The 13,500-nt window shown below is 30.3% G+C and overlaps 1 protein-coding gene across 4 annotated transcripts in view; it reads right to left on the bottom strand.

The window, feature by feature from the left end:
• Window positions 1-6: 6 nt before the first annotated feature.
• Window positions 7-13,500, bottom strand: part of LOC106473364 (probable cysteine--tRNA ligase, mitochondrial) — a 25,326-nt gene continuing 11,832 nt past the window's right edge. For all 4 annotated transcript variants that reach the window (XM_013934047.2, XM_022401807.1, XM_022401808.1 and 1 more), the window contains exons 6-14: window positions 12,751-12,961; window positions 11,212-11,345; window positions 9,963-10,094; window positions 8,382-8,520; window positions 7,815-8,034; window positions 3,909-4,077; window positions 3,545-3,741; window positions 3,274-3,360; window positions 7-2,519 (exon numbers count right to left, since the gene is read on the bottom strand). In XM_013934047.2, coding sequence (XP_013789501.1) covers window positions 2,487-2,519; window positions 3,274-3,360; window positions 3,545-3,741; window positions 3,909-4,077; window positions 7,815-8,034; window positions 8,382-8,520; window positions 9,963-10,094; window positions 11,212-11,345; window positions 12,751-12,961 — 1,322 coding nt within the window. In that variant the 3' untranslated portion in view covers window positions 7-2,486. The remainder of the gene's footprint in view (window positions 2,520-3,273; window positions 3,361-3,544; window positions 3,742-3,908; window positions 4,078-7,814; window positions 8,035-8,381; window positions 8,521-9,962; window positions 10,095-11,211; window positions 11,346-12,750; window positions 12,962-13,500) is intronic.

Raw genomic sequence — 13,500 nt, 5'->3', positions numbered from 1 at the left:
AACAAATTAAAGATATATTTTAAATAAAACAGTGGTTAAAACACCTACAGAAGGAGTATCATGAGAACTCATCCAACAAATTAAAGATATATTTTAAATAAAACAGTGGTTAAAACACCTACAGAAGGAGTATCATGAGAACTCATCCAACAAATTAAAGATATATTTTAAATAAAACAGTGGTTAAAACACCAACAGAAGGAGTATCATGAGAACTCATCCAACAAATTAACTTTATTAGGACAGTAAGGGTGGACACCAAACCCTGTTCCTGTGAAGCTATCATAGTAATGTTTACAATTATTACAAATTAACTAAGTGTGTCTTCAATGACTTTGGTAAAGTTTTTACTTTAAGTATACATTATAAGTACAGAAAAAATCATATTTGATATGGAATATTTCAAATAAAATATTGTCTGTACATTTACAAAGTCAATCTAACTCAGACTCTGACTGGTCTGAGTGCAAGGTGGTTTTCATTACTAAGAATAAGAATATTTCTTTCCATCTTACAGTTCTTATAGTTAATTTGCATAACCTCCAGAACCTCTTAAATGAATATAAAATTTTTAAGTTAAAGGTTTGTATTTTATTTCTTATTTTCTCTATCTAACACTAATTAAATCATCGACATACAGTGAAACTGAAGTAACATTTTGAAAATTATAAAATAAAACAAACCTACCTTTTACTTCTTTCAATAATTTAAATTTTCATATAGTTCATTTTTAATCTTACAGTTTTATTACCTGGCTTATATGACATTCGGTTTTCTGATGCCTGGGAACATTACGAGAAGGTTTGAATTCATGTACTTATTGTTATCTAAGCCTAAAATCTTTTTCTCTTAGTCTCTTTAGAAAAAAAAAAATTTACCTTTGAAATATGCATTGTAAAACAAATAATACATACATCACTAAAATAGAATGGCCCAAAATAACTTCAATTTAACTGTCCTTCTAAGTAATATATAACTATCTTATAAAATTGTTAAATGCAACAAGTGCCACATTATCTTATCACCTAGTTACAGAATAAAGACATCTTGTTATCGTATATTGCCTCAATTTTTAAAGGGCTGTTGGAAGCTGGTAATTTAAAATAAGCTATTTCTATTGGTTATAAATAAATATGTCAACAAAGATAATGTGGTTTTGAAAACAGCCTTGAAAGATAAGGCTAGATGGTTGAAAAAAATTAATTATATCTAAGTAAATGGAGACATTAGTAAATTCACACTATAACAGTGGACCTTGGAATTGTATAAATATTATGTGTAAAATATGACAGACAGTGTACGTGTTGGGATTTTGGAGTTATACTTTCTAAAAGAAGCACATTGAAAGTGTTCTTATGTTACATGACAACAAAAATGAAGATTTGAATTATAAACTATATTCTGATGTTAATTGTATCATTAATAATAAAGCTGTTATATTAAATGATGAAAGTAGCTGCAAATTGTTGTGACATGCTCAGAACAGTCGAGTCATCCCCATAGGATACAACACGTCACCTCCAAAAGACTATCAAATGAGCTCATCCAACAAATTAAAGAGATGTTATAAACAGCAGTATCTATATCACTCTGATACAGGTGCAGATATCAACAGAAAGAAGTTTCTTTAAATTTAACATCAAAGGTCCAGTTTGGTGCAGTACCAGTAGGATGGGTGTAATCTTTAGCTGCAATTACTGGATCACAAAGGTGTATGTGTTATAATCTGTATTCTCCAAAACAAAAATCACAACCCAGTTAACCAGTTTAATGCAGTACCAGTAGATGGGTGTAATCTTTAATAACAGTTACTGGATCACAAAGGTGTATGTGTTATAATCTGTATTCTCCAAAACAAAAATCACAACCCAGTTAACCAGTTTGATGCAGTACCAGTAGGATGGGTGTAATCTTTAATAACAGTTACTGGATCACAAAGATATATGTGTTATAGTCTGTATTCTCCAAAACAAAAATCACAACCCAGTTAACAACTAGCTCAACTGCTTTGTTTTTTTAATATAGATACTGTAAGTATCCCACACATTTTGATAATAAAAAACAGCTAAAAATATTTCACTTTATGATTTTTTCAATCCCATTTTTATATGTTTCTAATTTTTAATTATTTGAAAGAGTTCATCCCTGGATAAAAGATGACAGTATCTAAACCAATTAGCTATCTTCTGAAACGTTTTAATAAGTAATAACCACTTTCAACATTCAGGTACACTAGTTCAACTTCCTGTATCACACAAAGCTAAGAACCCACAGGAAAACACACTGGTTAAAATGACGCTTGCAATTCTTTCTTTCACTAACAGTGCTGCTATAATCTTGTTCCATAAACATAAGAACTGCCATTACGATCATAAGAAGACATACGTTCACTACAGTTCACAGAATAAAAACTCTACATCTCTCGTCTAACCTAAGTCATCACCACTGAAGTTCTCCATCATTCTCTAGGTTCAAGTCTGGAAGTGTTACTTCTTTGGTTTTGGTTGATATTCAGGTTCCTAAAGTTTAAGAAAAAAAGAAGGAAGAAAATATTTTATTAAGACATTCTGTTAATATACAAAAGGGTATAGCAAGAATTAAACAGTACAATTTATAAGTAAAACAAAAACTATCTACATGTAATGTCTGTTGAAAACTGTTACAACTCCTTGGCTCACCTCAGAAAGTTACAACAGGTAAAACAAGACTATCTATATGTACTTTCTGTTGATAACTGTCATGACTCATTAGTTCACCTGGGAGAGTAACAATACGTAAAACAAGACTATCTATATGTACTTTCTGTTGATAACTGTCACACGACTCATTGGTTCACTTGGGAGAGTAACAATACGTAAAACAAAACTATCTATATGTACTTTCTGTTGATAACTGTCACGACTGATTGGTTCACCTCATAGAGTAACAACAGGTAAAACAAAACTATCTACATGTACTTTCTGTTGATAACTGTCATGACTCATTGGTTAATCTGGGATAGTAACGCCAGGTAAAACAAAAACTATCTACATGTATTGTCTGTTGATAACTGTCACAACTCGTTGGTTCACCAGATTAAAAGTATTATAATATTTGCAAGAAGTTCCCACACTTTTACTTACATAATGTTTCTATACACTGCACTTAAAAGTAGACTAACTTGTCTGTCATGAACAAAATTTTGAAAATAATATATTCAAAACACTTTTATATATTAAGAACAGATAATTAAATGACATACATTTTGAAAGAAATGAGAATATAATTTCTTACAAATGGATCATAGTTTCCAAGGTTAGTTCTTCTGGCACGTATAGAGTTGTTGCCCAACAATGACCAGGAAGAGTCCCTCCCTCTGTCCTATTGTACATAAAAATTGTATTTAATGTTCAATGAACATATTATATCTAATATTTATTTACAATATTAAATTCTTTTAAAACATGTTCTTCCTCAAACAAGCATTATTGCTAAAACTACTGTAATTACTAACAACATGTTCAAAAAACGTTTATTTTCTAAACTTTATTTCTCAATATCTTACTTTGACCTGGATTCCTGCTATGTACAGCTCGTCTCGTATTACATCACATGCCTTTACAAGAGGTTCCCTCTCCTTTTTCTGCAACTTTTGCCTTTCCTTGGGATCCAGACTGGATGTTGTTGTCCAGGTGATGTCCCCTTTATGTAAAGGGGGCTGTATGGGAGGCACTGGGAGACCTTCCGAGGTAGTCTGAGAAGCTACCAAAATAAATTTTTCTTGATAATTCAATTATAAGTTTAATAACAAAATTAACTACTAAAGAATAATTAAACAGCTACAATGTTATTTTACATTACCACTCATGTTAAGAAAAATGTGATACTTTAATTTCAAACCATAATCAGTACCCAAAACTAAATTCTACCTTCTTTGTCCTGCTCCAATTTGTGCTTTGGGTCATCAATTTGATATTGTGCTTGAGCACTAGGTCCCATTGTTAAAGCATACACCCTCACTTGACTCCGAAATTTAACAAGTGAATCCATAACTCTGACAAGAGTACCTGTATCATGTCCTTTAGAGGTGATGCAGGCCTAAAAAATTAATGTAATTTTTCTGACATTCACATACAAAATAAGAGGTCAGAATAATTCAACAAAAATGCAAATTTGAATTCATTGGAAATCAATGCTAAAATAGGGAGCAATAAGAACTTATTTAAAATTAAAATGTTAATCTAACTACAAGTGTATCCAAAAGTTACCAAGAACAAACTCTGAGTTTACTAGAAAATCTTTTATTTCTATACTGTTCTTCAAAAGAAACAGTAAGTATAAATATTATACAAATCAATGTAAACTTTTATTATATTAAAGTCATGGCCAACTACAAAATACATAGTGATTATTTTGTTCAAAAAAGATGTCTAAAAACTATATATTTCCATGTAAGTATGTTATTCACGAACAACCTTATCTTTGTCGTTGATATGAACTAAGTAATGAATATTTTAACAGTAACTATCAGCTGTTCATGAACTGCTTGATCTCTGTTGTTGAAATGAACTATATGACTGGTGAATATTTTAACAGAACTATTAGCTGTTAATGAACTGTGTTGTTGAAATGAATACAACAAGTAGTGAATATTTCAACATCAAAAAACATTTTTTTTCAGACACCAAATGAACATTCATATTAAAGCTGTAATGGTACAGCTGGCTTTTCAACTGACTATATAAGTAAAGTGATTCTTAAAAACACTAAACATAAACAAACAGTTAAACTATAACAAAAGATTTAATGTGATTCAAATGACAATATTAATACCAACACACCTTGTGAGCTCTACAATTCAACAGAAAACAACCTAAAATTGTCTGATAATTAACAGTAACAAGTCACTTGTTGTGAGCTCCATAATTTAACACACAACTTGTTGAAATTGTTGAATAATTATTAAAGTCTAATTTCTAAAAACAATAATCACAATTTTAACTACATTTACTTATACATGTTTCTTGTTTTTTAAAAACAAAAGTATTAAGGCCTACTTTGAACTTGAAATCTAAGCCTAAACTCTCTGTATATATATATTATTGAAACTAAAAATCAAAATTAATTTCCATTACTCAGCAACACTGGAGAATAAGTTAAGGTTTAGGAGTTGAGTGCTTAAACCCACAACATCTGAACTCCTACTGCCATACATTCTGTCTGCAGCTAGTTGTGGGAAGGCAGTTACCCTTAATATTTAGATGTAACCTTAAGGTAGAAATAAACCACCCTAAATAATTACAAAGTAAAACTCCCAAACTCCACCCTTTTCTTTAATAATTACAAAATGATGTTAAACAGAATTAAAAACCCTTACTTTAATAGTCCTTAAGCCCCCATTCTCTTTCCTTTGTTTTGAAAATTTCTTAAAGTATCAACTGGGTGAATTGAGACAAGTTCAACTACCTGAAGTTGGTTTTTCCATTCTGGTATAGTGAACAAATATCTAAATATTTTAAAGTTAGTTACTTATGTACCAATCATAACCTTGAGTAAATAACAACCTCTAAGTTTTCACAAGGTAGTTTCTATAATCAATAGTTTACTTTATAATATAGTTTTATATTTATTATAAAAAAGTATAGAATTTTTTATGTGCCAGTCCTTATAACCATTATTTTTCAATTTGTTTATGAATAATTGAACATTATCCATAGAAAAATTACTATTGTTTTAAATTGTTAAAGATGTTTTAAATTGAGAGATTACAAGTCCTAACAATATTGATGGAACACACTGTTAGGGGTGAGTAGACCAAGTATGGGAAAATCAAATTTCCCTTCTTTTATCAAAAATAATCAACTGTACTCTGCCTTCTACAACATTAATGTCTAAATCTAAGTAATGTGTAGGAATATTATTACTACTATTACTTCGTTCTATTATAAGTTATTTTTGGATATATTAGGTTTGGATCAAAATTCAAGTTGTTAACGAAGATTAAATCAACCATGTAATGAGATGTATAAATATATGAATTAGAGTTTGATACCTGTTTCAAAAATGAATTTTCATAGAAGAACAGATACAAGTTGGTCATGTTTGAAAGGAAATTAGCACCCATCAGAATACCCACTGTTTGCTTATGTACTTATCCATTAAAAGTAATATAATTATTATAAATACAAAATTAAATATATTTTACTAAGATGTTTTGTAAATTTAAATTTTGGAATAAATATTTCTGTATCTGCAGATTTATCACGTAGATCATTAAAGACCCTGATTAAATCTTTCAGACCTATTTTAGTATATAAAGTAATACACTTATAAGTAGTAACAAAGTTGACTAAAATATTAAGTCAGTTAAACATTTCAAAACCAGAATATGGTTTTTAATGATTCAAAAATAGTTGTCCGAATCAGTTGATAACAGTAACTTTATTTTTTCAAACAAGACATCTAAAATGTTATTGAGTACAACAGAAACAGATTTAGTAGCTGCATTTAGATCATTTGTAAATTAAACATAAGTTTTATGCAATTTTGAAATTGCATATACAAATTGTAAGTTATAACTAATAGAATCTATTCAAAGAGATGAGAATATGCCTTAAGAACTATTAAGGTAAGAGATTTTAGTTCTGTTTTACATTTTGTAATTATAAATAAAAGGGTGGAGGTTGGGAGCTTTAGTTAAGGTTACATATAAATATTATGAGTAACTGCCTTCCCACATGTGGCTGCAGACAGCGAAAGGCAGTAGGAGTTGAGACGTTGTGGGTTCAAGCACTCAACTTATAACCCTTAACTTATTCTTCATAGTTGCTGGCTAGTTTGACATCAGCATCTGTACCTTGTCTGTAATATCCCCAATGAGTTTGGGTGTTATGGCTATAGACATCATCCGTTATGACCTAATGATGACAACGAGGACTGGTAATGGAAATTAATTTTGATTTTTAGTTGCAATATTATATTATGTTCCTTATTGATTAATAGTGCTGACTTAATAACCTACTGACAATGTATATAATAGCATTAGAGCTATTGATTTATTTATATACACACATACATATGTAAGTATGTATGTATGTCAAAACTATAATGTAACAAAAGAGCTACTTACTTCGTATTCTTTAAAAAAGTACATAGCCTAACTTGTAATGACTCTTTTGACTCCTAAGACTTTTTCTTCCCTAAATAATTTCAATCATTTCCTCCAGTATTGTGTGACTTTACCTTATGGTAGATGGTAATCTTCTCTCCACAAAGATCATGACTATTTAATGAAATATTTGCAAAGATGGTGCCTGTGAACTTGTAATGCCCAATTGTAAAGATAATCAACCAATATTAGTAAAAACAACAATACAAACATATTCAGTGTCTTGGTAAAATGTGATAAACATGCTACAATATGTTATCATAAAACAACTATACAACATTTTCAATGTCTTGGTAACATATGATAAACATGCTACAATATGCTATCATAAAAAACTTGTACAAACACGTTCAATGTCATGGTAACATATGATAGACATGTTACAATATGCTATCATAAACAAACATGTTCCATATCTTGGTAACATATGGTAAATGTGCTTCATTATACTATCATAAAAACATGTTCAACATCATGGTAACATATGATAAACATGCTCCATTATACTACCATAAAAACAACTATATAAACTTGTTCAATGTTTTGATAACAAATGATAAACATGCTACAATATTCTACTACAAAACAACTAAACAAACATGTTCAACATCATGGTAACATATGATAAACATGCTACAATATAGTAGCATAAAAAGCTGACACTTGCCTTCTTACTTGGATATTCTACCCCGAAAATCTTCAATGTCTTGGTAACATACGATAAACATGCTCCAACAGCTCCTGCACTACAAGGAACTGGGCTTTTTGGAACTTTCTGCAAGTCTTTGTTTGTTTCACTTACTAAGTTCAAAATGGAATTTAGAACTTTAGTAGTGTTAAAGTCATCTTCTAAAGCTTCTTTCACTTCTTTTCTCGTTTCTGAAAGACTAAAGAGAAAATGTATACTTGAAAAATTTCACCTTACAAGTCATTTAAAGGATTCAAGTCAAAACTTGTTTTCCAAAGAGTAGAAGAATCATTTCTCTGTTCAATATTTTCTATGTTAAACATTAAACAATCAATCTTTTTTATCTGATACATAATAGAAACCACAAAAAAAAAGTGTTAATGCATGCCAAAACTCTTAACAAAAGTGCCTTGGTGGTGCTCAAGTCTATTGAGACAAGTATTACAATATTAACATATGACATTTTATAACACAAAACCTAAACAGAGTGAAAATACTGTTAAAAGTATTGATACCTGAGTAATAATGAAAACACTGAAAAATTACCATTTTAATAACAATGGTTCGTTAAAAGGACCAGCACTTAAATGTCCATCTAGATAAGCTTCTGCATCTGCTGTGAATGACATTAACTTCTTATTTGTAGCTTTGGCTTCTTCCAGAAGATTATCAGTGTATGCAATGTCTAGGAATTAATCAAACATACACACAAAGCTGACTTATAAAAATCAAGGCATGAAAAATTAACACAACTTAACGTGCAAAGATAAAAAAGCTTAATGCTTTACAAAAGCCTAAGTTTCTTGCCAGAAATATATAACCAATAATCTCTTGTTAGTAAAAAATTTGTGCACAATCACAACAATGTAAATCTCTCACGTGCCACATAATAAAAAGTACAAATCCCTCACTTGCCACATACAAAAAAAAGTACAAATCCCTCACTTGTCACATAATAAAAAAAAGACAAATCCCTCACTTGTCACATAATAAAAAAAGAACAAATCCCTCACTTGTCACATAATAAAAAAGTACAAATCCCTCACTTGTCACGTAACAAAAAATTACAAATTTCTCACTTTCCATATAATAAAACAATACAAATTTCTCACTTTCCATATAATAAAACAATACAAGTTTCCCATTTGCCATATAATAAAACAATACAAATTTCCCATTTGCTGTATAATAAAACAATACAAGTTTCCCATTTGCCATATAATAAAACAATACAAATTTCTCACTTTCCATATAATAAAACAATACAAGTTTCCCATTTGCCATATAATAAAACAATACAAATTTCCCATTTGCCGTATAATAAAACAATACAAGTTTCCCATTTGCCGTATAATAAAACAATACAAGTTTCCCATTTGCCATATAATAAAACAATACAAATTTCCCATTTGCCGTATAATAAAACAATACAAGTTTCCCATTTGCCGTATAATAAAACAATACAAGTTTCCCATTTGCCATATAATAAAACAATACAACTTTCCCATTTGCCATATAATAAAACAATACAACTTTCCCATTTGCCATATAATAAAACAATACAACTTTCCCATTTGCCATATAATAAAACAATACAAGTTTCCCATTTGCCGTATAATAAAACAATACAAGTTTCTCACTTTCCATATAATAAAACAATACAAGTTTTCCATTTGCCCTATAATAAAACAATAGATACTGTTTGCTTGGCTTTTTGAAAACAACAAAAAATATATTCAGAAATTTGGCATATTAAAACTAATATACATATTCATAGAATTACTATAATAATAAAAATGAAGTCAATAACAGTGTATGCATATTAAAAAAAAATATTGCTCTGATAAATTCAAAACAGTTTTGAAAAACTTAACACATCTTTCAAGCAGTACATCTTTCTAGTAAACATAACAATAACAAGTCAACAACATACTAATATCTTATTACTTTATGTTTTTACAGTATCAGCCTGTAATGAACTTAGTATGCATTGAAAAGAAGACATTAATCTTTCAAACTTCATTTATATTTAAGATAATATAGAACAGGTGAACTCGGACACATAAGCTCTCTGTTCAAAGATTTTTTACTTTTAGTTAAAACACTTTGGAACATAAATCAACCTACCATGACTATAAGGAAGTATCAGACAACAAATCCTAAACTCATTTGCTGTATTGTCTTCCAAAAATTCCTTCACGCTGACAGTATTTTTCAGTGACTTAGACATTTTTACACCATCTTTTAGGTAAAGATGACCTAAACAACAGAGTAACTGAATTGTTAACTTACACTAAAATCAGAAGTATTATATATATAGGACTTGCCTGAATGAAAACTTTTACAGTGCCAACAAACCATGTACACTCACACAATTCAGTGGAGTTTCTATTGTTCTGTATACTGTAAGAAACCCTAGATAAAGGCAATTGTACAAAAAAAAGTTAACTTTCAATAATGTCAAAACTTGGTATACAGACTTAGGACTATGAAACACAAATTTCTTAAATTGGATAAACCTCATCAGGTATTACTGGAATTACAGCCAAAAATGTCCTTAATGGCAGGAGTACCCAACATATGATCCAAACCTTTCTATTCATTATACTTTCATTTTCTAGTACACTGTTTTATAATATTAAGCACCTTTAGCCATTACTTTGCTTATACAGACTTTAATTTACAACCTACTTTTTTTAGTTCTGAATGAGATTCTTCTTAGTCAGTTCTACTTTTTATTGATGTGCAGAAATCTTACACTCACCTCAGGATTAGAAGTAAATATTAAAAATTTTAAAGTTAAAAGTAAAAATCTTGAATATTTTAACGTCAGTACGGTTAGTTTGTTGTTAAGCAAAAGGTTACCCAATGGATTACCAGTGTTCTGTCCACCATGAGTATCAAAACTCAGTACTGAGAATCCTGCAGACTCACTGTTGAGCCAGCCAGGGGTGAATATTATAAATACACAAACAACTTCTCCGATATCAAGAAATTTTCATCCTTTAAGATTACCTTCAACCAACATAAGTGTACTGTTGACATTTTTTATTCCAATGAATGTGACCGAAAAGGAAAAATTCATTATACATGATAGTTTTAGAAAAAAAGGCACAACTGGAAACATGTATAAGTATTTATTAGGCTCAAACAAGTTCAGAAGTATAATCATATCACACATCTTTTCCAACAAGAATAGTTCTAATGTTTACATCTTTGAAAGAGTTATATACATATATATAGAATGCTTTCTCTATAATTGCATAGCCAACTCAAACTGAAGTCTGATCTTGAGTTACACTGATAGATGCAAAGGTTTCTCTCAAAATATAACACAATCATTACTGTCAATGTCAAATTTTAATAAAACAATTACCTGTATGTAACCAATAATTGGCCCAAAGACATGTATCATGAAATGCCTCAGATTGGGCTTCCTCATTCTCGTGGTGGGGAAAGACTAAATCCTTTCCACCTGAATGGACATCCAGGTTACTTCCAAATATGTGACTGTTGGTATTCATAGTAAGTTACACAAACAATACTCACACAAATATTATTTCTTAAACTAGAATTGACATTCTTAAAATGTATTTTCACATTATTCCTATATGCATGTTATTTTACTGCAGCTGGCTTTTGACTCCCTAATGAGTCACTCAATTGTAATTATAAAAGTTTAAAGGAATAATGCTTTTAAAGTTATGTTGTTTGTTAAGCCTGATAATGACTCCTGAAGTTGTTTGAAAGACAGTTCCAAAAACTTTTCAATGTAGTATAATATCACACAATACAATAGGATTTCTCGTGAGGATTTCTATTTGTTACACTTACAGAATATTAACACAAGTTACTCTATATAGCTACAGCTTCACAAAAATATAACACAAACACCCCTCTTTAAAGTGCTACAGCTTCACAAAAATATGACACAAATACCCCTCTTTAAACTACTACAGCTTCACAAAAAATATGACACAAACACCCCTCTCTAAACTGCTACAGCTTCACAAAAATATAACACAAATACTACTCTCTAAATTGCTACAGCTTCACAAAAATATAACACAAATACTACTCTCTAAACTGCAACAGCTTCACAAAAATATAACACAAATACTACTCTCTAAACTGCAACAGCTTCACAAAAATATAACACAAATACTACTCTCTAAATTGCTACAGCTTCACAAAAATATAACACAAACACCACTCTCTAAATTGCTACAGCTTCACAAAAATATAACACAAATACCATTCTCTAAACTGCAACAGCTTTACAAAAATATAACACAAATACTACTCTCTAAATTGCTATAGCTTCACAAAAATATGACACAAACACCATTCTCTAAACTGCTAGAGCTAAATAAGCAACTCACAAATATTATTTGTCAAACTGCTAAAGCTAGAAAAAAGGGACAATAATACAAATTCTACAGCTGCACAAATAATGCTCACAGAACTATTACTTAAACTGAGACAGCTCCACAAAGAAACAATAACACAAACACCATGCTATAAACTGCTCCAGCTAAACAAAGAGACAGTCATACAAACACTAGTCCTCACATTGCCATAGATACACAAGGGGACAATGACAAAAATACTACTGTTGAGAATGTAGAACAAAACTGTTTTCAATAATATCAACATATGATATCCTTCAAGATAATCTCTTATTTCAAAATCAAAGATCTTTAAAGTAAGTTTCAGCAAATGAGTCAAAGGCTAAATATCACTCATGAAACACAAAACATTAAACAACTTTTTATAAATACTTATGACTTTTTTTAAATATAACAAAGTTTAATGGAACATATTCTTTGAAAAAAATTTAATGAAACTGTCATTTGATTCAAATATGAATATAAATATTACGTTAAGCATCACAAAATTCAAACCACTGAAACACCTAGCCATTGCCGAACATTCAATATGCCATCCTGGTCTTCCTTTGCCCCAAGGACTGCTCCACCAAGGTTCACCAGCTTTGTAAGCTTTCCACAAAGTGAAGTCCTGAGAGTTCCGTTTTTCAACGTTTCTAGTCTCTTGGTCATCGTTACTTTCAATGCTTGAAAATTTTCCATAGTTTCCAAATTTCTTTACATCAAAATAGACTGTTCCTGAACATACAGGAACAAAACAATATGAATTTTTCTACAAAGTGCAATAAACTCTATTAAACAGACAAAAAGGAATTAATCTTATGAGGTTAAGTGCACTCTCATTCATCTCTTTCCATTCAAAAATATTAGAAAGTTACAGCCCAACACTGTGTAAATCCTCATCTCTGGACTTGGAACATTGAACGGTCTGTACTAAACACAAGTTAACTTATGGTCAATCAATCTTAATACAGCCCAGCACTGTGTAAATCCTCATCTCTGGACTTGGAACATTGGACAGTCAATATTAAACACAAATTAACTTATGAAGTTATCGCTATCTAATTGTCAATCAATCTTAATACAGCCCAGCAGCACTGTGTAGATCCTCATCTCTGGACTTGGAACATTGGACAGTCAATATTAAACACAAATTAACTTATGAAGTTATCACTAGCTAATTGTCAATCAATCTTAATACAGCCCAGCAGCACTGTGTAGATCCTCATCTCTGGACTTGGAACAATGCACAGTCTGTTCTAAACACAATTTTCACA

Source organism: Limulus polyphemus, unplaced genomic scaffold (genome assembly GCF_000517525.1).
Source record: "Limulus polyphemus unplaced genomic scaffold, Limulus_polyphemus-2.1.2 Scaffold6111, whole genome shotgun sequence".
In the NCBI taxonomy this organism is placed as follows: domain Eukaryota; kingdom Metazoa; phylum Arthropoda; class Merostomata; order Xiphosura; family Limulidae; genus Limulus; species Limulus polyphemus.
This window is presented reverse-complemented; position numbering and strand designations above follow the sequence as displayed.